The sequence below is a fragment of the Trichomycterus rosablanca genome, chromosome 3 (assembly GCF_030014385.1).
Source record: "Trichomycterus rosablanca isolate fTriRos1 chromosome 3, fTriRos1.hap1, whole genome shotgun sequence".
Classification (NCBI taxonomy): Eukaryota; Metazoa; Chordata; class Actinopteri; order Siluriformes; family Trichomycteridae; genus Trichomycterus; species Trichomycterus rosablanca.
The window spans coordinates 57,202,843-57,230,617 of record NC_085990.1 but is presented as its reverse complement, the minus strand read 5'-3'; the positions used below and the strand labels follow the sequence as shown (position 1 = coordinate 57,230,617).

The window sequence follows — 27,775 nt, the reverse complement described above, 5'->3', positions numbered from 1 at the left end:
TGTAGTCTATCTGTTTCACCCTGTTCTTCAATGGCCAGGACCCCCACAGAGCAGGTATTATTATTGTTGTGCTGGTATGAGTGGATCAGACACAGCAGCGCTGCTGGAGTTTTTAAACACCTCACTGTCACTGCTGGACTGAGAATCATCCACCACCTAAATAATACCTGCTCTGTGGGGGTCCTGACCATTGAAGAACAGCATGAAAGGGGGTAACAAAGCATGTAGAGAAACAGATGGACTACAGTCAGTAATTGTAGAACTACAAAGTGCTTCTATATGGTAAGTGGAGCTGATAACATGGACATGTCATTACAATAATATTATAATGACCATAAAATAATATGATAATGTTATGAGGACAATATTAAATTGATATTATTATAACAACATAATGATATAATGAAATACTATGATGCTATAAGGACAATATTAAGGTGATATTATAATAATAATAATGTCATCATATTGTTATAGTATCATCATAATATCATTATATCCTCCTCATAACATTATTAAATCGCTTTTATATTAATATAAAATTGCTATTATATTATCATAACTTAATTATATTATTATAATATTGTCATAATATTAAAACAATACTATTATTATGATATTATAATATTAAAATGACAACAAAATAGTATAATAGTGTTATTATCCAAATTTAAAACTTGACTAAAAACCCGTCTCTTTTCTCTGCACTCTTCCTCTTCCTCCCCTGCTATTTTGGTGTGATTGTTATTTTTTGTTATTTTTGTTTGTAAAGCGACCTTGGGTTTTTGTGAAAGGCGCTATATAAGTGTAACTTATTATTATTATTATTATTATATTATAATAATATAATCATGTTGTTATATTGTCCTCATAACATTATTAGATCGCTATTATATTAATATAAAATTGCTATTATATTATCATAACTTTATTATATTATCGTTATAATATCGTCTTAACATTGTCATCACAATATTACAACGAATTTATTATAACATGATGACAATATAATGACATACTATTGTTATGATGATATTAAAACAATATAATTATAATATAACGATAATAAAATACGATAGTGTTATGAGGACAATATTAAGGTGATATTATAATAATAATGTCATAATATCATTATAATATCATCATAATATCATTATATCCTCCTCATAACATTATTAGATCATTTTTGTATCAATATAATAGTTATAATATTATTATAACATTATTATATTATCATTATAAAATCGCCTTAACATTGTCATATTAAATACAATATTATACAATATTAAAGCGATATTATAATAAATCATCATATCATAAAATCGTCCTCATAACATGATCTTATCGTTAGTGTATCATTATAATATAGTCGTTATAATATCGTCCTCATTTATAACCGAATCATTGTGCCACTGCACTCGTTTATCAGCTTATTTAGTGTCACTTAGTGGTTTCACCTCACGGTCGTTTTTACCTCGTCCAGATACTTTAGACTGAAGCTGGTATTGATTCTGAGCTGGTTTTGGGAAGGAGATCATGCCAGTAGGTGTGTTCCCTGAATTATAGAGTAATAAAACTGTAATATCGTGGACTGTATTAATGCAGCAAACGTTTAAATAAACACCAAAGTTTCTCCCAACGAGACCTACAAAGTAAAATGCTGATTTTTATTTTTTAATTTGTAAGATTCTATAAATGTAAATAAAATCGGAAGAGAGCAAAAGGTGTGTGTGTGTGTGTGTATATATAGGAAAAACAGTGTGTGTGTGTGTGTGTGTGTATAGGAAAAACTGTGTGTGTGTGTGTATAGGAAGGACAGTGTGTGTGTGTGTGTGTATAGGAAGGACAGTGTGTGTGTGTGGGAGCAGTAGAGCTGCAGTACCGCGTCTCTACAGCAGGTGGTGCTGCTGACTCACATACATCAAATCATCAAACACCCGCAACATAACAGATCAAAATAACCCATAGCAACCAATCCACCAATCACATCGCTCCATTCCGCTCCAGCATGTTGTGCTTCTCTCATCGTCTATCTGATACAGCACTGAATAAATAACACGCGCCCACACGGGGTGCGTTCCAAACCGTTTCTCCTGCTCCCTCATTCACTTCCCCTAAACCACTCCACAGTGTGAACGATGCTGGCTAGTTATTCAGCTCTACTGAAACTAAGCCTTCATGCTAGCCAACTAAGTTATGCGCTAATTAGCGGCACTGCTGACTAGCTAAGAGTAGCGAGACTACTCGGTGTTAGCCGTCGTGTTTTTGATGTTATTGCTTTAGTTTACGCTCGCTTAGTTTATACACGTTTCAAATTCACTTGGTAGTTAGCTAGGGTAACTAATTAACTATTACGCTAATTTGCTAGTGTGAACAGTAGATAATAAAGTAAACTGCCATCCAGCTGTCCACTGTGGTGCTAAGCTAATGAATAAATTGCAAGAAATAGTAAGAAAAAGCTCACAAGGGCGTGGTCTTTCGCTAGCTAACTAGCTAAAGGGCTAAATGACAGACTAACACACGTGATAATAAGCTATGTTTCTAATTAGCCAGCAAATCAAAGTTACTTACCGACTTTCCTGACAAAGATTTACTAGTTAGCTACTGAGCTATGCTGCTTACAAACTAGCCTGCTAGCTACTGTGGTTGTCAGCTAGCAGTTTAGAAGTGTGCACAACCTAAAACTGGAAGTATGAGTATGCTAATTAGCTATCAAAAACATTTTAGAGTCAACTACTAACAACTCAGAACCCCGTCACAAACCAAATCAACAATTATGCTAACTAGCTAGCTGAAACAAAGAGCTGACACTCCATAAAACTCCCCTAAAATTTTGAATAGCATGCCAGCTACAACGGTAACAGATCACTGACTGACTAGCATGCTAATTAGCTTTCCTGATATCTAGATAGCAGAGTAGTTTGACTCCACTTCTCAATTGCCGTTAAAGCTAGCTGCAAGGCATCACGTTTGGATGTGAATTAGCTTGCTAACTCGCTTGCAGAGTTACTTGCTGACTAATTAGCATTTTAATGAGCTAGCGTGCTAACTTCCCAGCAGAAAAATGTGGTTCGGTTCTATTAACTGCTGCCCCCTAGAGGAAGGACCTCAAACTTGGCAAAAAATTTAGCACATTTAATTGCTGTTTAGCTTATGCGCAGCTAGGATAAATAGCTAGCAGCTAAAATTTTGACATTTATTAGTTGATAGTTAGCTATCTGACTGACATAATGACTAGCCTGTATTGTACTACGGCAGATGCTAATTATTTAGCATAGTAAAGGTAACTAGAACGAAATCTAGACCTTTAGTCTGCTGCAAGGTTACGATTAGCTTGCTAATAAAGCAGCGAACAGCCTGGCTAAATAGCTAGCAGGCTAAGGGAAAGTGAACAAGGGTGCATGAAATCGGATTGGAACGCACCCGGGAGAACAGGACAGGTTTTAGAAGTTCGGAAGTTGTCAGCATCATGTGATAATTACTACCCACAATTCCCCTTGATCAGTTGAAGTTCCTTCACCCGGCCCCTATTGGTTCTATGAATGTAGGTAAGCCCCGCCCCCATATGCTAATGAGATCACATGACAGGAATAAGAAGCATTTGATTGGACAGTGGAGAGTCTAAAAGGTGAGCGAGTATCAAAAAACAGACGAGGGTCAGAAGTCCTGCAGGTTCGGCCGCGGTCGACCCCGCCCACCCCCGGCGGTCCGGGTGGAACGGGAACGCCCAGCAGTCGTACGATTGGCTCAGTAGTTCCAGAGTGCTCCGCCCCCGCCGGCGTGGGCGTGTGTCAGAGAGGGCGGGGCCTGTGCAGTCCCTCGGTGTCGGGCGTGAGCTGAGGCGAGTGCGTGGCCTTGGTGGGAGTCCAGTCGCCCAGGCTGGCCTGAGCCGCCTTACGGTGCGCCAGGCGGTGCGTGATGGAGAAGCCGGCGTTCCCCTCCAGCTGTGAGAGGACCACCAACACCTGTCTGCCATCCAACAGGGGAGAAACACAGGTAACATCAGGTAACCTTGACTTTCACACTTTTGCCATCATTGTTTTAAACACGACAGTGACCCGAATCATAGAGCCGAAACAACACCGGAGTGAATACCAGGAGTCTCGGAGGGTCCTCAAGTGTCCCGGACAAAGCCCGGACCTAAACCTGTCAAAGATCTGTAGGAGGACCTGAAGAGGGCGGATCACAGACTCTCCATATTTAATATGACGGAGCTTGAGGACTTTAGAGGAACTGCCATGACGAACGGAATAAAGCGCCTCAATCCAGATGTACCAAGCTTGTAGAGACGTCTCCAGGGAGACTGGAGCTGCTGTTGTAGCCGAAGGGGCGTCTACAAGTGCATCCAAACCTCGTGTGCCCATACAAGCACCTATAATTGGGACACATCGTGAAAACCGGACACTGGAGCCCCACGTCCACCTTGTACGCAAGTTGAAGGATCTAGGGTAACGTCCTGCTACCTGGCAGAACATTACATGTGTCCACAAACTTTTGACTCATTGGTGAGTGTGTGCGCGCGCTCATGTACCTGTGTAACGGCGGAACGCTGTCGATGGTCTTCAGACAGCCGCGGGTCGACACCACGTTGAAGCTGTCCGTGCAGTCACATGACACGTGCAGGTGGAACTTGGGGTGTCGGTTCTCCACCACCACGATCAGCCCCGCCCACCCGTGGGTCAGGTAATAACAGGTCATCCCCTCTCGACCCTGAGACACACACAGAGACGGAACATCTGAGAGGAACCACGGGAACCCACAAGAGGAACAACAGGAACCCACAAGAGGAACCACAGGAACCCACAAGAGGAACAACAGGAACCCACAAGAGGAACCACGGGAACCCACAAGAGGAACCACGGGAACCCACAAGAGGAACCACAGGAACCCACAAGAGGAACAACAGGAACCCACAAGAGGAACAACAGGAACCCACAAGAGGAACAACAGGAACCCACAAGAGGAACCACGGGAACCCACAAGAGGAACCACGGGAACCCACAAGAGGAACCACAGGAACCCACAAGAGGAACTCCAGAGTACGCAGCTACTAATCTCACGGGGTGGGTAACACGTGCTTCCTCTAACTGGAACACCCAGACTCAGGTGTCCACATACTTTCGACTTTTCCATGACGGACACGTCAGCTAATAGCGCCCTGTGCGAAAGTTTGTGCACCCCTGGAGAATTGGGGACGGGACATCACGTACCTCGTGCCTCTCTCCTTTGTTCTCGGTCAGCAGTATGATGGCGTCGGCGAGCGTGGTGGCGGTGGCGTCGACCTGCTCCACCATCACCTGTCGAGAGCTGTAGAGGGCCAGGATGTAGCCCGGGGAATCGGAACACGACCGAGAGGGGGTGGTGGGGCTGGAGACTGAGAACACACACACACACACACATACATCTGTTACACAAACACAAGGGGGCGGAGTCAGGAACATTCCGGAAAATTCTAAACATTAATCACGGGGCTGGTGGTGTTCCATCAGTTCTATCTGGAACATGGGGCTGGTGGTGTTCCATCAGTTCTATCTGGAACGTTCTATCTGGAACATGGGGCTGGTGGTGTTCCATCAGTTCTATCTGGAACGTTCTATCTGGAACACGGGGCTGGTGGTGTTCCATCAGTTCTATCTAGAACGTTCTAAAGGAACATGGGGCTGGTGGTGTTCCATCAGTTCTATCTGGAACGTTCTATCTGGAACATGGGGCTGGTGGTGTTCCATCAGTTCTATCTGGAACGTTCTATCTGGAACACGGGGCTGGTGGTGTTCCATCAGTTCTATCTAGAACGTTCTAAAGGAACATGGGGCTGGTGGTGTTCCATCAGTTCTATCTGGAACGTTCTAAAGGAACACGGGGCTGGTGGTGTTCCATCAGTTCTATCTGGGACGTTCTAAAGGAACACGGGGCTGGTGGTGTTCCATCAGTCTTATCTAGAACGTTCTAAAGGAACACGGGGCTGGTGGTGTTCCATCAGTTCTATCTGGAACGTTCTAAAGGAACACGGGGCTGGTGGTGTTCCATCAGTTCTATCTAGAACGTTCTAAAGGAACATGGGGCTGGTGGTGTTCCATCAGTTCTATCTAGAACGTTCTAAAGGAACATGGGGCTGGTGGTGTTCCATCAGTTCTATCTGGAACGTTCTAAAGGAACACGGGGCTGGTGGTGTTCCATCAGTTCTATCTGGGACGTTCTAAAGGAACACGGGGCTGGTGGTGTTCCATCAGTCTTATCTAGAACGTTCTAAAGGAACACGGGGCTGGTGGTGTTCCATCAGTTCTATCTGGAACGTTCTAAAGGAACACGGGGCTGGTGGTGTTCCATCAGTTCTATCTGGAACGTTCTAAAGGAACACGGGGCTGGTGGTGTTCCATCAGTTCTATCTGGGACGTTCTAAAGGAACACGGGGCTGGTGGTGTTCCATCAGTCTTATCTAGAACGTTCTAAAGGAACACGGGGCTGGTGGTGTTCCATCAGTTCTATCTGGAACGTTCTAAAGGAACACGGGGCTGGTGGTGTTCCATCAGTTCTATCTGGAACGTTCTAAAGGAACACGGGGCTGGTGGTGTTCCATCAGTCTTATCTAGAACGTTCTAAAGGAACACGGGGCTGGTGGTGTTCCATCAGTTCTATCTGGAACGTTCTAAAGGAACACGGGGCTGGTGGTGTTCCATCAGTTCTATCTGGAACGTTCTAAAGGAACACGGGGCTGGTGGTGTTCCATCAGTTCTATCTGGAACGTTCTAAAGGAACACGGGGCTGGTGGTGTTCCTTCAGTCTTATCTGGAACGTTCTAAAGGAACACGGGGCTGGTGGTGTTCCATCAGTTCTATCTGGAACGTTCTAAAGGAACACGGGGCTGGTGGTGTTCCATCAGTTCTATCTGGAATGTTCTAAAGGAACACGGGGCTGGTGGTGTTCCATCAGTTCTATCTGGAACGTTCTATCTGGAACATGGGGCTGGTGGTGTTCCATCAGTTCTATCTAGAACGTTCTAAAGGAACATGGGGCTGGTGGTGTTCCATCAGTTCTATCTAGAACGTTCTAAAGGAACATGGGGCTGGTGGTGTTCCATCAGTTCTATCTGGAACGTTCTAAAGGAACACGGGGCTGGTGGTGTTCCATCAGTTCTATCTGGGACGTTCTAAAGGAACACGGGGCTGGTGGTGTTCCATCAGTCTTATCTAGAACGTTCTAAAGGAACACGGGGCTGGTGGTGTTCCATCAGTTCTATCTGGAACGTTCTAAAGGAACACGGGGCTGGTGGTGTTCCATCAGTTCTATCTGGAACGTTCTAAAGGAACACGGGGCTGGTGGTGTTCCATCAGTTCTATCTGGAACGTTCTAAAGGAACACGGGGCTGGTGGTGTTCCTTCAGTCTTATCTGGAACGTTCTAAAGGAACACGGGGCTGGTGGTGTTCCATCAGTTCTATCTGGAACGTTCTAAAGGAACACGGGGCTGGTGGTGTTCCATCAGTTCTATCTGGAACGTTCTAAAGGAACACGGGGCTGGTGGTGTTCCATCAGTTCTATCTGAAACGTTCTAAAGAAACACGGGGCTGGTGGTGTTCCATCAGTTCTATCTGGAACGTTCTAAAGGAACACGGGGCTGGTGGTGTTCCATCAGTTCTATCTGGAACGTTCTAAAGGAACACGGGGCTGGTGGTGTTCCTTCAGTCTTATCTGGAACGTTCTAAAGGAACACGGGGCTGGTGGTGTTCCATCAGTTCTATCTGGAACGTTCTAAAGGAACACGGGGCTGGTGGTGTTCCATCAGTTCTATCTGGAATGTTCTAAAGGAACACGGGGCTGGTGGTGTTCCATCAGTTCTATCTGGAACGTTCTAAAGGAACACGGGGCTGGTGGTGTTCCATCAGTCTTATCTAGAACGTTCTAAAGGAACACGGGGCTGGTGGTGTTCCATCAGTTCTATCTGGAATGTTCTAAAGGAACACGGGGCTGGTGGTGTTCCATCAGTTCTATCTGGAACGTTCTAAAGGAACACGGGGCTGGTGGTGTTCCTTCAGTCTTATCTGGAACGTTCTAAAGGAACACGGGGCTGGTGGTATCTAGAACGTTCTAAAGGAACACGGGGCTGGTGGTATCTGGAACGTTCTAAAGGAACACGGGGCTGGTGGTATCTAGAACGTTCTAAAGGAACACGGGGCTGGTGGTGTTCCATCAGTCTTATCTAGAACGTTCTAACGGAACACGGGGCTGGTGGTATCTGGAACGTTCTAAAGGAACACGGGACTGGTGGTATCTGGAACGTTCTAAAGAAACACGGGACTGGTGGTATCTGGAACGTTCTAAAGGAACACGGGGCTGGTGGTATCTGGAACGTTCTAAAGGAACACGGGGCTGGTGGTATCTGGAACGTTCTAAAGGAACACAGGGCTGGTGGTATCTGGAACGTTCTAAAGGAACACGGGGCTGGTGGTATCTGGAACGTTCTAAAGGAACACGGGGCTGGTGGTGTTCCATCAGTTCTATCTGGAACGTTCTAAAGGAACACGGGGCTGGTGGTGTTCCATCAGTTCTATCTGGAACGTTCTAAAGGAACACGGGGCTGGTGGTGTTCCATCAGTCTTATCTAGAACGTTCTAAAGGAACACGGGGCTGGTGGTGTTCCATCAGTTCTATCTGGAACGTTCTAAAGGAACACGGGGCTGGTGGTGTTCCATCAGTTCTATCTGGAACGTTCTAAAGGAACACGGGGCTGGTGGTGTTCCTTCAGTCTTATCTGGAACGTTCTAAAGGAACACGGGGCTGGTGGTATCTAGAACGTTCTAAAGGAACACGGGGCTGGTGGTATCTGGAACGTTCTAAAGGAACACGGGGCTGGTGGTATCTAGAACGTTCTAAAGGAACACGGGGCTGGTGGTGTTCCATCAGTCTTATCTAGAACGTTCTAACGGAACACGGGGCTGGTGGTATCTGGAACGTTCTAAAGGAACACGGGACTGGTGGTATCTGGAACGTTCTAAAGGAACACGGGACTGGTGGTATCTGGAACGTTCTAAAGGAACACGGGGCTGGTGGTATCTGGAACGTTCTAAAGGAACACGGGGCTGGTGGTATCTGGAACGTTCTAAAGGAACACGGGGCTGGTGGTATCTGGAACGTTCTAAAGGAACACGGGGCTGGTGGTATCTGAAACGTTCTAAAGGAACACGGGGCTGGTGGTATCTAGAACGTTCTAAAGGAACACGGGGCTGGTGGTATCTGGAACGTTCTAAAGGAACACGGGGCTGGTGGTATCTAGAACGTTCTAAAGGAACACGGGGCTGGTGGTATCTGGAACGTTCTAAAGGAACACGGGACTGGTGGTATCTGGAACGTTCTAAAGGAACACGGGACTGGTGGTATCTGGAACGTTCTAAAGGAACACGGGGCTGGTGGTGTTCCATCAGTCTTATCTAGAACGTTCTAAAGGAACACGGGGCTGGTGGTATCTGGAACGTTCTAAAGGAACACGGGGCTGGTGGTATCTGGAACGTTCTAAAGGAACACGGGGCTGGTGGTATCTGGAACGTTCTAAAGGAACACGGGGCTGGTGGTGTTCCATCAGTTCTATCTGGAACGTTCTAACGGAACATGGGGCTGGTGGTATCTGGAACATTCTAAAGGAACACGGGGCTGGTGGTATCTGGAACGTTCTAAAGGAACACGGGGCTGGTGGTATCTGGAACGTTCTAAAGGAACACGGGGCTGGTGGTATCTGGAACGTTCTAAAGGAACACGGGGCTGGTGGTATCTGAAACGTTCTAAAGGAACATGGGGCTGGTGGTGTTCCATCAGTTCTATCTGGAACGTTCTAACGGAACATGGGGCTGGTGGTATCTGGAACGTTCTAAAGGAACACGGGGCTGGTGGTGTTCCATCAGTTCTATCTGGAACGTTCTAACGGAACATGGGGCTGGTGGTATCTGGAACATTCTAAAGGAACACGGGGCTGGTGGTATCTGGAACGTTCTAAAGGAACACGGGGCTGGTGGTATCTGGAACGTTCTAAAGGAACACGGGGCTGGTGGTATCTGGAACGTTCTAAAGGAACACGGGGCTGGTGGTATCTGAAACGTTCTAAAGGAACATGGGGCTGGTGGTGTTCCATCAGTTCTATCTGGAACGTTCTAAAGGAACACGGGGCTGGTGGTATCTGGAACGTTCTAAAGGAACACGGGGCTGGTGGTATCTGAAACGTTCTAAAGGAACATGGGGCTGGTGGTGTTCCATCAGTTCTATCTGGAACGTTCTAAAGGAACACGGGGCTGGTGGTATCTGGAACGTTCTAAAGGAACACGGGGCTGGTGGTATCTGAAACGTTCTAAAGGAACATGGGGCTGGTGGTGTTCCATCAGTTCTATCTGGAACGTTCTAACGGAACATGGGGCTGGTGGTATCTGGAACGTTCTAAAGGAACACGGGGCTGGTGGTGTTCCATCAGTTCTATCTGGAACGTTCTAACGGAACATGGGGCTGGTGGTATCTGGAACATTCTAAAGGAACACGGGGCTGGTGGTATCTGGAACGTTCTAAAGGAACACGGGGCTGGTGGTATCTGGAACGTTCTAAAGGAACACGGGGCTGGTGGTATCTGGAACGTTCTAAAGGAACACGGGGCTGGTGGTATCTGAAACGTTCTAAAGGAACATGGGGCTGGTGGTGTTCCATCAGTTCTATCTGGAACGTTCTAAAGGAACACGGGGCTGGTGGTATCTGGAACGTTCTAAAGGAACACGGGGCTGGTGGTATCTGAAACGTTCTAAAGGAACATGGGGCTGGTGGTGTTCCATCAGTTCTATCTGGAACGTTCTAACGGAACATGGGGCTGGTGGTATCTGGAACGTTCTAAAGGAACATGGGGCTGGTGGTGTTCCATCAGTTCTATCTGGAACGTTCTAACGGAACACGGGGCTGGTGGTATCTGGAACGTTCTAAAGGAACACGGGGCTGGTGGTATCTGGAACGTTCTAAAGGAACACGGGGCTGGTGGTATCTGGAACGTTCTAAAGGAACACGGGGCTGGTGGTATCTGAAACGTTCTAAAGGAACATGGGGCTGGTGGTGTTCCATCAGTTCTATCTGGAACGTTCTAACGGAACATGGGGCTGGTGGTATCTGGAACGTTCTAAAGGAACACGGGACTGGTGGTGTTCCATCAGCTGTACGTACCTGGTGTTCCTCCAGGAACCCAGTGGTTGAAGGCGCAGCAGACCACGGCGTACTCGCCCGGCTCCAGCATCACGTCACAGCCCACGAACTTCTTGACGGCGCGTTTGCTGTGAGCCAGGAGGCGACCCAGAGTGAGTTTGTTCCCGCTGGAGAAGGAGGCGCGGAACACCATGATACACAGGTCCAGGAGGTGGTTATCGGCCGAGTCCGAGCGCCTGCACACACACACACACGCACACACGCACACGCACACACACACACGCACACACACAGTTAATTACTGTCCATCAGTGACCTCTAGTGGAGGAATATAGAACTACATCATCATCTTATACAGTATTACACACAGCACCAACCACTGCAATACACAACACTGTTTATACAGGTGTGTGTGTGTGTGTGTGTGTGTGTGTGTGTGTACGTACCTGCTCCCCTCCTGAAACAGGGCGAACTCCAGGGCGGTTCTCTCCAGTACAGTCAGGGAGCTCACCGTGATTGGTCCGCTGGCTCTACTGGGAAACGAACCTTGTACCCGCATCTCGTGCCAGTCGGAGTGAATCTTACAGATATCCACCGAGTCAAAGTACCTGCACACACACACACACACACACACACACACACACACACACACAGAGAGTTAACAACTGACCATCAGTGACCTCTAGTGGAGGAATATCGAACTACAACATCCATCAGTACTATCTGGAGAGCGCTGAAGGAACACAGTGTCCTGAACCAATCATTCTGTTTCATTAGATATATTAGCAATTGTGCGTCTGACATTATGGCTTGAAATACAACTAAAAATAAAAATAAAAACGGCAGCAGTAGTTTATATGTTCTTATTAACAATATACACAAATATATGTATTAGCCATACACATTATGAACTCATATGAGTGTGTCTGTATTAGTGTTTACACCCATCAGCCATAACATTAAAACCACCTTCTTGTTTCTACACTCACTGTCCATTTTATCAGCTCCACTTACCATATAGAAGCACTTTGTAGTTCTACAATTACTGACTGTAGTCCATCTGTTTCTCTACATACTTTGTTACCCCCTTTCATGCTGTTCTTCAATGGTCAGGACCCCCACAGAGCAGGTATTATTTAGGTGGTGGATGATTCTCAGCACTGCAGTGACACTGACATGGTGGTGGTGTGTTAGTGTGTGTTGTGCTGGTATGAGTGGATCAGACACAGCAGCGCTGCTGGAGTTTTTAAACACCTCACTGTCACTGCTGGACCGAGAATCGTCCACCAACCAAAAACATCCAGCCGACAGCGCCCCGTGAGCAGCGTCCTGTGAGCACTGATGAAGGTCTAGAAGATGAGCGACTCAAACAGCAGCAATAGATGAGCGATCGTCTCTGACTTTACATCTACAAGGTGGACCGACTAGGTAGGAGTGTCTAATAGAGTGGACAGTGAGTGGACATGGTGTTTAAAAACTCCAGCAGCGCTGCTGTGTCTGATCCACTCATACCAGCACAACACACACTAACACACCACCACCATGTCAGTGTCACTGCAGTGCTGAGAATCATCCACCACCTAAATAATACCTGCTCTGTGGGGGTCCTGACCATTGAAGAACAGGGTGAAAGGGGGTAACAAAGCATGTAGAGAAACAGATGGACTACAGTCAGTAATTGTAGAACTACAAAGTGCTTCTGTATGGTAAGTGGAGCTGATAACATGGACAGTGAGTGTAGAAACGAGGAGGTGGTTTTAATGTTATGGCTGATCGGTGTATGAGTGTAGTGTGTGTATATGAGCCTGTAAATAAGTGTGTGTGTGTGTGAGCATGTGTGTATATGAGTGTTTGAGTATATGGGTGTGTGTATGAGTGTGTTTGTGTGTGTGTGTGTGTGTGGTGTGTATGTGTGTGGTGTGTATGTGTGTGGTGTGTATGAGTGTGTGTGTGTGTGTGTGTGGTGTGTATGTGTGTGGTGTGTATGAGTGTGTTTGTGTGTGTATGTATGTGTGTGGTGTGTATGTAAATAAATCATGAGGTTGGAGGGAGGGGCAGTATGGATTACACCTCAGGGTGTGACACACACACCTCACACCTGTAAGATAAACATGATGCCTGGCGCTCAGTGGAGCTGCATGTTTGGGTTCAGAACCTCATCAGTACTGATTATAGGGAGCGTTCCTGATCTGCTCATACCGATGCTGGAGAACAGCAGAGGAACCCTGTAACCTCGGGGGTAGTGAGGACACGTAGCTGAGAGAAACGAGCCAAAATTTAACCACAGCGCTGCAAAAAGTGAAGAATTTCTGACTGTCGACACCTTAAAGCTGGAACGTGGTACTTCAAGTGAGGTGTTGCTATGGTATTTCAGATGGTTACCAGGGTGTTTCACATGGATGCTAAGATATGGCCAGGTGGTCGCTATGGCATTTCAGGTGGTTGCTAGGGTAATACCCCAAGAGGTTGGAAAATGGTTGCTAGGGTATTTCAGATGGTTGCTAGGGTATTTCAGATGGTACTGACTTGATGAAGTCTCCGTACTCCATCCAGAAGACGCCCTCACTGCTGCCGTGAGCCATCAGCTCGTGTCTCAGGTGCTGCGGCCAGTCGGGCCACTCGTCCGACCACGAGCCGTTCCAGGAGAACCGACCCCAGGGGTTCCTCAGACGCAGGAGCCTGAAACGGAGACGGAACACGTCTAGAACCCAGCAGAACACAAACCACGCCCTACAGAACCCTGCAGAACACAAACACACCCTACAGAACCCTACAGAACCCTACAGAACGCGTGTGCTCTACCTGTAACCCGTAACGTCCCGAACGTCCAGTATCGAGTAGGCGTGTCGTGGGCGGAGTCCCAAAGACTCATACACGGCATCGTCCACCTTCATGTTCCCGCCCCCACACGACGCGCCCATCAGGAACCTGGGGACGGAAACGAACCAATCACAGAGCAGAACCACGACAAACACCAATCAGAGACAAACGTAACGTACAGAGTAGAAACTAAATAGTAAAAACTGTGTGTGTGTGTTGTGTAGTGTGTGAGAGTGTGTGTATCATATATGTATTGTGTATGTGTGTGTATTGTGTGTGAGTGTGTATTGTACAGTGTGTGTGAGTGTGTGTGTGTGTGAGAGTGTGTGTATCATATATGTATTGTGTATGTGTGTGTATTGTGTGTGAGTGTGTATTGTACAGTGTGTGTGAGTGTGTATTGTACAGTGTGTGTGTGAGTGTGTATTGTACAGTGTGTGTGAGTGTGTGTGAGTGTGTATTGTACAGTGTGTGTGTGAGTGTGTATTGTACAGTGTGTGTGAGTGTGTGTGAGTGTGTATTGTACAGTGTGTGTGTGTGTAGTGTGTGTGAGTGTGTGTGTAGTGTGTGTGTTGCGTAGTGTATGTGTATTGTACAGTGTAGTGTGTGTGTGTTTTGTGTAGTGTGTGTGTGTGTTGTGTAGTGTATGTGTGTTATGTGAGTGTGTATTGTACAGTGTGTGTGTGTGTAGTGTGTGTGAGTGTGTGTGTAGTGTGTGTGTTGCGTAGTGTATGTGTATTGTACAGTGTAGTGTGTGTGTGTTTTGTGTAGTGTGTGTGTGTGTTGTGTAGTGTATGTGTGTTATGTGAGTGTGTATTGTACAGTGTGTGTGTGTGTAGTGTGTGTGAGTGTGTGTGTAGTGTGTGTGTTGTGTAGTGTATGTGTATTGTACAGTGTAGTGTGTGTGTGTTTTGTGTAGTGTGTGTGTGTGTGTTGTGTAGTGTATGTGTGTTACGTGAGTGTGTATTGTACAGTGTGTGTGTGTGTAGTGTGTGTGAGTGTGTGTGTAGTGTGTGTGTTGTGTAGTGTATGTGTATTGTACAGTGTAGTGTGTGTGTGTTTTGTGTAGTGTGTGTGTGTTGTGTAGTGTATGTGTGTTATGTGAGTGTGTATTGTACAGTGTGTGTGTGTGTGTGTTGTGTAGTGTATGTGTATTGTACAGTGTAGTGTGTGTGTGTGTGTGTAGTGTGTGTGTGTTGTGTAGTGTATGTGTATTGTACAGTGTAGTGTGTGTGTGTGTAGTGTGTGTGAGTGTGTGTGAGTGTGTATTGTACAGTGTGTGTGTGTGTGTGTGTGAGTGTGTATTGTACAGTGTGTGTGTGTGTAGTGTGTGTGAGTGTGTGTGTAGTGTGTGTGTGTGTTGTGCAGTGTATGTGTATTGTACAGTGTAGTGTGTGTGTTGTGTAGTGAGTGTGTGTGTTGTGTAGTGTATGTGTGTTGTGAGTGTGTATTGTACAGTGTGTGTGTAGTGTGTGTGTTGTGTAGTGTATGTGTATTGTACAGTGTAGTGTGTGTGTGTGTAGTGTGTGTGAGTGTGTGTGAGTGTGTATTGTACAGTGTGTGTGTGTGTGTGTGTGTGTGTGAGTGTGTATTGTACAGTGTGTGTGTGTGTAGTGTGTGTGAGTGTGTGTGTAGTGTGTGTGTTGTGCAGTGTATGTGTATTGTACAGTGTAGTGTGTGTGTGTGTTGTGTAGTGTATGTGTGTTATGTGAGTGTGTATTGTACAGTGTGTGTGTGTGTGTGTGTTGTGTAGTGTATGTGTATTGTACAGTGTAGTGTGTGTGTGTGTGTAGTGTGTGTGTGTTGTGTAGTGTATGTGTATTGTACAGTGTAGTGTGTGTGTGTGTAGTGTGTGTGAGTGTGTGTGAGTGTGTATTGTACAGTGTGTGTGAGTGTGTGTGTGTGAGTGTGTGTGAGTGTGTATTGTACAGTGTGTGTGTGTGTAGTGTGTGTGAGTGTGTGTGTAGTGTGTGTGTGTGTTGTGTAGTGTATGTGTATTGTACAGTGTAGTGTGTGTGTGTGTTGTGTAGTGTATGTGTGTTATGTGAGTGTGTATTGTACAGTGTGTGTGTTGTGTAGTGTATGTGTATTGTACAGTGTAGTGTGTGTGTAGTGTGTGTATGTTGTGTAGTGTATGTGTATTGTACAGTGTAGTGTGTGTGTGTGTTGTGTAGTGTATGTGTATTGTACAGTGTAGTGTGTGTGTGTGTTGTGTAGTGTATGTGTATTGTACAGTGTAGTGTGTGTGTAGTGTGTGTATGTTGTGTAGTGTATGTGTATTGTACAGTGTAGTGTGTGTGTGTGTAGTGTGTGTGAGTGTGTGTGAGTGTGTATTGTACAGTGTGTGTGTGTGTGTGAGTGTGTGTGAGTGTGTATTGTACAGTGTGTGTGAGTGTGTGTGTGTGTGAGTGTGTGTGAGTGTGTATTGTACAGTGTGTGTGAGTGTGTGTGAGTGTGTATTGTACAGTGTGTGTGAGTGTGTGTGAGTGTGCATTGTACAGTGTGTGTGTGTAGTGTGTGTGAGTGTGTGTGTAGTGTGTGTGTGTGTTGTGTAGTGTATGTGTATTGTACAGTGTAGTGTGTGTGTGTGTTGTGTAGTGTGTGTGTGTGTGTGTTGTGTAGTGTATGTGTGTTATGTGAGTGTGTATTGTACAGTGTGTGTGTGTGTGTGTGTTGTGTAGTGTATGTGTATTGTACAGTGTAGTGTGTGTGTGTTGTGTAGTGTGTGTTGTGTAGTGTATGTGTGTTATGTGAGTGTGTATTGTACAGTGTGTGTGTGTGTGTGTGTTGTGTAGTGTATGTGTATTGTACAGTGTAGTGTGTGTGTGTTGTGTAGTGTGTGTTGTGTAGTGTATGTGTGTTATGTGAGTGTGTGTGTGTGTTGTGTAGTGTATGTGTGTTGTCCTGTGTGTGTTGTGTAGTGTATGTGTGTGTATTGTACATTGTGTGCATGTGTTTGTATGTGTGTATAAGTGTGTGTGTATGTATTGTGTGTGTATCATACATGTATTGTGAATGTGTGTATTGTAGTGTGAGTGTGTATGTGTGTGTATTGTAGTGTGAGTGTGTATGTGTGTGTACTGTGTATGTATTGTGTGTGAGTGTGTATTGTACAGTGTAGTGTGTGTTGTGTAGTGTGTGTGTGTGTTAGTACCCCGCCTCCTTGGAGCTGATCATCTTGGCCCAGATCAGGTCGGTATCGATGGGTTCCTCTCGAGGGTTGGTGCTGTTCACCTGCAGGTTCAGACTGTCACACGGAGCTCCGGTCAGCGTCGCCAATCCCTCGATGGCTCTGCCCGCCTGCAGCGCGAAGTACGAGCCGTGCAGCTTCGCCAGGGCTTTCTCGATCAGCGCCACCCACAGCTGCCTCCTCTGAGCCTGAGGGAGACACGGTGAGACACAAAGAGATATAGTGAGAACGTGAGAGACATGGAGACAGAGTGTGACATGAGGAATCACAGAGGGACAACGTAAGACACTGAGAGACATAGTGAGACATAGTAAGACACAGGGAGACATAGTGAGATATGGTGAGACACGGGAAGACATAGTAAGACATGGGGAGATATAGTGAGACACAGATATACGGTGAGACACAGAGAGATATACTGTGAGACACAGGGAGATACGCTGAGACACCGGGAGACATAGTGAGATATGGTGAGACACGGGGACACATAGTAAGATATGGGGAGATATAGTGAGACAATGGTGGATAAAGGGAGATAAAGTGAGACAATGGTGAGACACAGGGAGATATGCTGAGACACTGAGATATGGTGAGACACAGAGAGACACAAAGAGACACGGTGAGACACAGTGAGACAATGGTGAGACACAGGGAGATAAAGGGAGATAAAGTGAGACAATGGTGAGACACAGGGAGATAAAGGGAGATGAAGTGAGACAATGGTGAGACACAGGGAGATATGCTGAGACACTGAGACATAGTGAGATATGGTGAGACACAGAGAGACACAAAGAGACACGGTGAGACACAGGGAGACATGGTGAGACACAATAACAAAGAGAAAGTGAGAAATTAAGAGACAGTAAGACACAAATGAATACAGGGACAGAGACAGAGACATGGTGAGACACAAAGAGATATAGTCAGACACAGAGACAAAGTGAGACATGGGAAGACAATGAGACAATAAAACATGACAGTGAGAAGGCAGTGAGACACAGAGATACACAGAAACATTGTAAGAAAGTGAGAGAATGATAGATGGAGAGAGAGTGAGACATGGACAGACACAATGAGACATGGAGAAACACAGTGAGACACGGTGAGACAGTGAGACAGAGACACAGAAAGACAAAGTATGAAAGTTGAGGTTGAGACACTGAGAGTCAAGGAGAGACAGAGTGAGACATAGTGAGGCGTGGAGAGGTACAGTAAGAAACTGAGAGTGAGACACAGAGAGATATAGTGAAAGGATGTCATACTTTTGGGCGTGGCAGTCTGAAGGAACCCACCTGAGAGAAGAGCAGGTACCCGTACTCATCGCAGGGCAGCATGTCGTCCACCAGCACCGTGGTCCACGTTCCATCCTTACACAGCCGGACCTGGTACGCCCCCTCTGGACAGATGGAGCGGGTGATCATCACTCGCTCCACCAGCTCAGGACGCTCCGCCAACACAGCCAGCGCACTCAGGAACCTGGACCACGCGCACACACACATACAGGGGCTGGTTACTGGAGGAACCCTGGACATGGTGCCAGTCCCAGTTCACATCTACAGGGAGTTCAGAGGAGCTAATCCACCGACTGGGATGTGAGAAGAAACCAGAGTGAGCTAAAAAAGAACTACACTGTAAGAACCCTGGAACACTACAGGAACTCTGAAGGAACCCTGCAGGAACACTAAAAAACCCTGAAGGAACCCTGGAGCAAGCTGAGGATCACTGGAAGACACTGGACACAGTGCCAGTCCAGTGCACACCAATCACCCACCCAGTCACAACTACTAGTTCAGAGTAGCCTACTGAGATGTGAGAAGGAACCAAAGTAAGCTAAGAACACCCACACCAGTGCTCAGGATCAAACCCTGAAGGAACCCTTGGGGAGCCCTACAGAAACACTACAGAAGCTCTGGAGAAACCCTGCAGGAACCCTGGAGAAACCCTAAAGGAACCCTGCATGAACACTGGAAGAACACTTCAGGGTTCCCTATAGAAACACTGCAGGAACCCTGGAGAAAGCCTACAGGAACTCTGCAGTAACACTGGAAGAACCCTGGATGAACTCTACTAGAACTTTGGAGGAATCCTGCAGGAACCTTATAGGAACCCTGCAACACTACAGGAACACTACAGGAACCCTGGAGAAACCCTGGAAGAACACTACAGGAACACTGGAGGAACCCTGCAGAAACACTGAAAGAACCCTGAAGGACCCATGTAAGAACACTAAAGGTTTCTGAAGGAACACTGCAGGAATACTGGAGGAGCACTGGAAGAACACTACAGGAACACCGTAGGAACACTGGAGGAACCCTGATGGAACCTTAGAGGAACGCTGTACTGGGGGGAACCCTGGAGGAACAATGCAAGAACACTAAAAGAACCCTGGAGGAACACTGCATGAACCCTGGAGGAACCCTAAAGGAACCCCACAGAAACACTGTAGAAACACTACAGGAACCCTGTAGAAACCTTGGAGGAACACTGAAAGAACCCTGAAGAAAATGCTACTGGAACCCTGGAAAAGCCCTGCAGGAACCCTGGAAAAACCCTGGAAGAACACTGCAGGGTTACCTAAAGGAACACTACAGGAACCCTGGAGAAACCCTACAGGAACGCTACAGGAACACTGCAGGAAACCTGGAGGAACCTTACAGGAACCCTACAGAAACACTGCAGGAAACCAGAAGGAACCCCGCAGGAACCCTGGAGTAACCCTTAAGGAACACTACAGGAACACTATAGGAACCCTGGAGGAACCTTCAGTGGCTACAAACCCACCCTCTATAATCACCTTGTGCTAGCACAAAATCTATACCAGAACAGTCACCAAATTCTCTTACCAGCAGTTACCCAGAAGGCCCTGCAGGATGTCGGACGGGCGTGGCGTCCGGAACACCGACCACTTCACCCCCCGGTCCTTGAAGTTGTTGCAGTTGATCTCGTGTGGGCGGAGCCACTTCTTAATCCTCTGCTGGACGCTGTCGCTCTCGGGGAAGCCCACCGACTTCGGGCCGGGAGGGAAACTGTCGTCCACGAAGTTCACCGCGTTCTGCAACACGCCAAGAGACGTTAGCATACAGGTCACATGACCAGGAGCTGCAAGCATTAACAACGTTAGCATACAGGTCACATGACCAGGAGCTACAAGCATAAACAACGTTAGCATACAGGTCACATGACCAGGAGCTACAAGCATTAACAACGTTAGCATACAGGTCACATGACCAGGAGCTACAAGCATTAACAACGTTAGCATACAGGTCACATGACCACAAGCTACAAGGATAAACAACGTTAACAGCACTTACACATACCTACCCGGTCATATTAGCAAGGAAGCTAACATCTTCCCTACAGAAATCCTGTCAGATTAGGTAACAAGCTAGCGTATTTCCTACAGAAATCCTAACAGGTAAGCTAACAAGCTAACATCCTCCCTGCTAAAATCCTGTCACGTTAGCTAACAAGCTAGCATCTTCCCTAGTAAAATCCTGTCAGGTTAGCTAACAAGCTAGCATCTTCCCTGCTGAAATCACGTCAGGTTAGCTAACAAGCTAGCATCTTCTCTATAAAAATCCTGTCAGGTTAGCTAATGAATGAACTAACATCTTTTCTACTAAAATCCTGTCAGGTTAGCTAACAAGCTAACATCTTCCATACAGAAATCCTGTCAGGTTAGCTAACAAGCTAACATCTTCCCTACAGAAATCCTGTCAGGTCAGCAAGGAAGCTAACATCTTTTCTACTGAAATCCTGTCAGGTTAGCTAACAAGTTAGCATCTTCTCTACTAACACATACCTATATGGTCATGTTAGCGAGGAAGCTAGCATCTTCCATACAAAAAACCCTGTTATGTTAGCTTATAAGCTAACATCCTCCCAGCTAAAATCCTGTCACGTAAGCTAACAAACTAGTATTAGTCTTAATGATCATACATTTATTTTCTATGATAAATAAACGCAAACATCAGGTCAGGTTAGCATCTGTTAGCTCGTTAGCACTAGCCATACTATCTAAATAATCTGAAATTAATTATGTCAGGTTAGCTAGTAAACTAGCACCTTTCCCCACAAAAACCCTGTCAGGTTAGCTAACAAGGTAGCATCTTGCCTACTGAAACTGTCAGGTTAGCAAGGAAGCTAACATTTTCCCTACTGAAATCCTGTCAAGTTAGCTAACAAGCTCGCATCTTGCCTACAAAAACCCTGTCAGGTTAGCTACCTACTTAGCATTAGCTTAAATGTTCATATTCTATAAATAATCTAAAATAAATTGTTAGGTTAGCTAAAAAACTAGCATTAGCTTAAATTTTCATAAACGTGTTTCACCTCTCTACAGAAGCTGACGATGTTCTCCCAGAGCTCCTTGGCCTCGCCCTCGTCCGTCTTCCTGCGCTGCTCCACGTGGACGCTCTCCCTGCGCCGGAGCGCCTTCACCTTCCTGCTGCGGACGTAGCGCTGCGCCGTGTGACACGCCGCGCAGTGCTTCACGCTCACCTCGTTGATCAGCGTGCACGCCGGACACACCCACTTATCCCCCTGACCGGCGGCTCGCGGCGCGTGAGGGGTCTTCTTAGCGAAGGGCTCGGTGAACCCGTGGAGCTTGGACGAGCCGCAGGCGCTGCAGTGCCCCGAGCCCGTGGGGTTCCGCAGCGTGCACTTGGAACACGCCCACGAGGTGAAGTCTGGGCTGGAGGGCGTGGCCGGGGTGAACCGCACCGATTCCCCGAGGACGTCGATCACGTCCGCGCTCGGTCCCGCCCCCTGGTGCGTCCCCCGACAGGCGTCGCAGCGCCCCGCCAAGGACACCGAGGGACCGGAGGGAGCCGAGCACCCGGGACACTTCCAGGAGGGCGGGGCCGGGTGGTTCGCTCCGGAGTCCTCCTCACTTAGCACGCTGAGTCTTTTGACGGGTTCCGAGAGCGGGCGAGGTTTGGGCGTGGACGCCGTCAGGGGCGAGGACGGAGGTGGGACTTCGCGCCGACTACGAGGAACGGGGTTGTTCTGTAGGGAGGAAAACGACGGAGGGATAAACTGGGCGTGGTTAGCGGGCGGGGGCGGGGACGGCGTCTGAGACGGGGCGTGGTTCGCAGGCGGGGAGTCCTCGGTGAGGTCGATAAGGACCGCGCCCGCATTTTGTGCCGGGAACCCCGTCACCGGGGTCCGGACCTCCGGGACCACCAGCGCCTCGGGGGGGATTTTGGGAAGCGAGAGTTTTCTCGGCCCGCCGCAGGCCGAGCACGACATCGCGGTGGGCGTGTTCAATAGCGTGCACCGAGGACACGCCCACCCTGAAGACACGCCCATTTCGACGTCCTTCACCTCGCCGTTAGGCTCCGGCTTCTTCGCCAGGTTCTCGTCCGCCTGCTGCCGCTTCGGCTCCGAGTTCGAGGTAATGGGTTCCGAGATGGACGGGGACGACGAGGACGACGGCGGGCCGTTCTGCGACGAGGACGGCGCCCCGCACACCGAGCACGCGCCCGCCGCGCTGTGATTGGTCAGCGTGCACCGCGGGCAGGTCCAGCAGGTGCTCAGCCGCAGGATTCGGTTCAGGTCGGGTTTGTTGCGTGGCGCTTCGCAAATGGAGCAGCGCGGAGATCCGGCGGAGTTCAGGAACGTACAGCGGACACACGACCAATCAGCACCCAGAACCACGGCCTCCATCATGGAGCCGCGGGAGTGAGACAGGCTGAAAGAGAGAGAGAGAGAGACAGGTGAGCTGAGAGAGTCCCGGTACAGTTCCTCTGTGGGGCACATTGAGGCGCCTGGTGGAGAGACACGCTACGCTCTAGGTGTTCACTACTCCACCAGAGCTTGAGGAGAAACCCGATCCAACCCTCCCTCCCTCCCTCCCTCCCGCGGTCCCAGACCAAATTCAAACAACACAAACCCTTATAAAGTTCAGTTGGTGGACTAGAGGCTAACAAGCTAACATCTCTACAGGAATCCTGTCAGGTTAGCTAACAAGCTAACATCTTCCCTACAAGAATCCTGTCAGGTTAGCGAACAAGCTAACATCTTTCCTACGGAAATCCTATCAGATCAGCATCAGCGAGTTAGCATCTTTTCTACCAAAATCCTGTTACATTAGCTAACAAGCTAACATCTTCCCCACTGAAACATTGTCAGGTTAGCAAGGAAGCTAAAATCTTCCCAAAGCTAACATCTTCCCTACTGAAGTCCTGTCAGGTTAGCATCAGCAAGTTAGCATCTTCTCTACTAAAATCCTGTCAGGTTAGCTAACAAGCTAACATATACTCTACTAAAATCCTGTCAGGTTAGCTAACTAGCTAACATCTTCCCTACTGAAACCTTGTCAGTTTAGCAGAGAAGCTAACATCTTCCCTACATCAGCAAGTTAGCATCTTCTCTACTACAATCATTAACAAGCTGACATCTACCCTACATCCCTAGCATCCCCCTCTACCCTAGCATCTTTTCTACTAAAATCCTGTCAGGTTAGCTAACATGCTAACATCTTCCCTACAGGAATCCTGTCAGGTTAGCTAACATGCTAACATCTTCCCTACCAAAATCCTGTCACATTAGCTAACATCTTCCCTACAGGAATCCTGTCAGGTTAGCTAACAAGTTAGCATCTTTTGTACTAAAATCCTGTCAGGTTAGCAAGGAGGCTAATATCTTCATACTTCATGCTCTCCATCACTTTCACAACAACAACAACAACAACAACTACGCTGGCGGCTTACAGGTCCACAGTTTCTGCTCTTCCAGTACCAACATAGTTCTAGCACCTACATGGGACACCACGCCCAGTTCCTCTCCCAGTTCCTCTCCCAGTTCCTCTCCCAACCGTGAAGGGTCAGGTCGACCTGTTGAGCTCCAGTATCTGTTGATAACCACGAAGCTTAGATGTCTCTGAGTCCTGGTACTTTTAGTTCCTCGACAGCTTGTGCAGCACCTGGACCAGACAGCAGGAGTCGCTCTTGCAGCAGCCTTAAGGAGAAACCCTATCAAACCCCCCCCCCTCCCTCAGACACGCCCGACTGTGTCTCGAGTCCCTGACCAAATTCAGACAACACAAACCTTTTTAAAGTTGAGTTGGTGGACTAGTGTATCTACTGATTGGACAACAGGTGGACAAGCTTGACCTGCGGTCTAGCCAAATGACCAGAGTCCCCCAGGGTCATCGACCCACACTAAACACCACTGATTAGAAGCAAAGGTAAAGACCTCATCAACACCCCCAAACAACGACAACATCAACAACAACAACATCAACAACATCAACAACAACAACATCATCAACATCAACAACATCATCTACCCCTGAGGGCTTACAGGTCCACAGTTCCTGCTCTTCCATTACCAACGTAGTTCTAGCACCTACATCCCCAGTTCCACTCCCAACCGTGAAGGATCAGGCCGACTTGTTGAGCTCCAGTATCTGTCGATAACCTCGAAACTTAGACGTCTACGAGGCCTACAGAAACCCTGTCAGGTTAGCAACATCTTCATACTTCATACTCTCCATTACTTGCACAACAACAACTACCCCTGAAGTCCACAGTTCCTGCTCTTCCATTACCAACGTGGTTCTAGTACCTACATCCCCAGTTCCACTCCCAACCGTGAGGGATCAGGCCGACTTGCTGAGCTCCAGTATCTGTCTACGAGTCCTGATACTTTCAGTTCCTCGACAGCTCGACAGTTCCCGCACGAGCTCCTGGTCCAGCCCACTTCCCTTATCTACTCAGCACAAACGCTGTCACACACTTATCTCCACCCTGCAGACTCACCAACGTGAAGTCTGAACCCTTCCAGGACGGCGGGGGACGACTTCTGATCGGTTCTGAGAGCGGTCGAGGTTTGGGCGTGGACCCCGTCAAGGGCGAAGAAGGAGGTGGGACTTCGCCTCGACTACGAGGAACAGGGTTGTTCTGTAGGGAGGAAAACGACGGAGGGAGAAACTGAGCGTGGTGAGGGGGCGGGGCGGAGACGGCGTCTGAGACGGGGCGGGGTTAGCAGGTGGGGAGTCCTCGGTGAGGTCAATAAGGACTCCGCCCGCATTCTGTGCCGGAAACCCTGTCTTACAAGTCCACAGCTCCTGCTGTTCCATTACCAACAAGGTTCTAGTACCTACAGTGGGGCCAAAAAGTATTTAGTCAGCCACTGATTGTGCAGGTTCTCCTACTTAGAAAGATGAGAGAGGTCTGTAATTTTCATCATAGCTACTGGACCCTGTCACTGGTGCAGCAGCTCATCCAACCATTAAACCTTCTGATCATAAAACTAAAGCTCCAGCAGGTCCGTCTGCACGTCCTGCACACGCCGCGCCCAGTCGCCTACTGGATAGACACCCTGACCGGTATGTGTCCTTCACGTGGACGTTCTGACGCCGGTGTCCCGTTTGGTTCACGCGCTGCCGTCGCTGATTATTAAAAATGTCCCTCGCTTGCTAATTTTGGCCACCGCTCCCTATTGATCTGGTCATGGCTGGTACCGCCGCTCGATACTAATGGACTTTCGGCTCCTTTCCACTTAATAAGCGGTGCTAAGAGCGCTCTGAAAAACGATCCGGACGTACGTCTTTATTTTATCGCTTCGGATGTTCCTGCGTTTCCTACCTGCACCCAGAAGATGTGCAGAAGATTCAGGACTATATAAAGACTTCACTGTTTCTTCTCAGCAGTGTCCCTGCACCCCCAGGGTCATCGACCAACACTAACCACCACTGATTAAAAGCAAAAGTGAAGACCTCATCAACACCCCCAAATGACGACAACAACATCAACAACGACAACATCTACCCCTGAAGTCTTACAAGTCCACAGTTCCTGCTCTTCCATTACCAACTAGTTCTAGTTCCTACATAGGACACCACAAACCACACCTTAAAGGATCAGTCCGACCTGTTGAGCACCAGAATCTGTCAATAACTACGAAGCTTAGACGTCTATGAGTCCTACAGAAAAGACTTCATGAAGACCTTGAAGCTGACTTTATTAGATTTGTCAGTGTTGGAGCCACCAAACTCAAATTTTTGGTTCTAGATCATTAGAGTGAACGGAGCTCGTCCTGCTTCACCTTCCAGGTTGGAAGTTTTAAGTTCTAGAGAAGAACCAGAACAAACTGGAAGCAAACTGGGACTACAATGATGTCCTACAAAACATTTCCCCAGGGGTCTCCTTCAGGTCTACTCAGGGTCCCTGAAACCACTCCTACCTCTCCCAAGATTCCAGCACCCTGGTGTCTAGGGTAGAAAAAGTGATCCTGTGACCTACAGACCTCAATCCTGACCGCTTGAGTTCAAATCCTCAGCCCAACACGGACTCTCCCTACATCCTGACAGGTCCCAGTGTCCCTGAACTCCAGCAGGATCTCCCCAAAAACCAGCAGGTCCCTGTCCAGCCCAGGAGATCTCCCAGTACCTTCCTGATAGATCACTGTGAGAGTCTCCTGATACCCTGAACCACTTACACACTCACCGGGGAACACCTCCCGACTCTCCGGCTCCCTCCGAATCCCGGCACTCAAAAACCCCAAACCTTTTAACCCCTGAAGTACAGAATCCAGAGCGGGGACGGCCCGGGACGCACCGGTTCCTAATAACACACTTCCTGTTTCCTGTAAATCTGCTCACTGTGCCAGACACGAGGACGAGACGAGAGGAGCAGAAACGAAACTCCAACCAACCCTCCCAGATCTCACATTCAAATAACATGCAGATACACCACGCTAACACACACACACACACACACACACACACCTATATATATATATATACACACACACACACACACACACACACACACACACACTAAGTTTGGGTGTGTGTTGGCTCAGTTCCCACCACGCAGGGATATTCAGACAGTCTTTATACACACACACAACTAAATTATACACACACAAGTACAATATAATCACACACAACTAAACTATACACACATAATACACTAAACACATACAACTATACACACACACAACTATACACACAACTACAAACACACACAACTATAGACACACGATATAACTGTACACACATATACTGTACTTAACTATACACACACAACTAAATTATACACACACACACACACACACACTTAACTATATACACACACACGACTATACACACATCTATACACACATCTACTTTATACTCACACACCTATATACCTACAACTATACACACATATACTAAACTATACACACAACTGAATTATACACACACTATACAACTATATACACAATTACACACCTACAACTGTACACACATCATACTCACATGCTCACAACTATACACATATACACACACACCATATAACAACACACACAACTATACACACAAGCATACACATACTATTCAACTTTTCACACAAAACTATACACCTACAACTGTACACACAACTAAATTATACACACATATACTTAACTATACACACACAATTAAAGTATACACACAACTAAATTATACGAACACTATACAACTATACACACACACACTTAACTACTGTATATACACAACTATACACACAGCTATACACACACTATACAACTGTACACACATATACACAACTAAACTATACACACACTATACACACAGTATACAACTATACACACAACTAAACTACACACAACTATAC

The 27,775-nt window shown here is 47.3% G+C and overlaps 1 protein-coding gene across 2 annotated transcripts in view; it reads right to left on the bottom strand.

Moving 5' to 3' along the window:
* Positions 1–1,653: 1,653 nt before the first annotated feature.
* capn15 (calpain 15) overlaps positions 1,654–27,775 on the bottom strand; it is a 47,115-nt gene continuing 20,993 nt past the window's right edge. Inside the window, exons 1-12 of one of the 2 annotated variants that reach the window (XM_062991527.1) lie at positions 26,621–26,818; positions 21,501–22,860; positions 20,012–20,220; positions 18,461–18,644; positions 17,133–17,356; positions 13,961–14,086; positions 13,685–13,837; positions 11,605–11,766; positions 11,180–11,394; positions 5,211–5,374; positions 4,532–4,710; positions 1,654–3,969 (exon numbers count right to left, since the gene is read on the bottom strand). In XM_062991527.1, coding sequence (XP_062847597.1) covers positions 3,792–3,969; positions 4,532–4,710; positions 5,211–5,374; positions 11,180–11,394; positions 11,605–11,766; positions 13,685–13,837; positions 13,961–14,086; positions 17,133–17,356; positions 18,461–18,644; positions 20,012–20,220; positions 21,501–22,838 — 3,132 coding nt within the window. In that variant the 5' untranslated portion in view covers positions 22,839–22,860; positions 26,621–26,818 and the 3' untranslated portion in view covers positions 1,654–3,791. Of the gene's footprint in view, positions 3,970–4,531; positions 4,711–5,210; positions 5,375–11,179; positions 11,395–11,604; positions 11,767–13,684; positions 13,838–13,960; positions 14,087–17,132; positions 17,357–18,460; positions 18,645–20,011; positions 20,221–21,500; positions 22,861–26,620; positions 26,819–27,775 lie in introns of those variants that run through there. The other variant, XM_062991526.1, reaches the window with a different exon arrangement.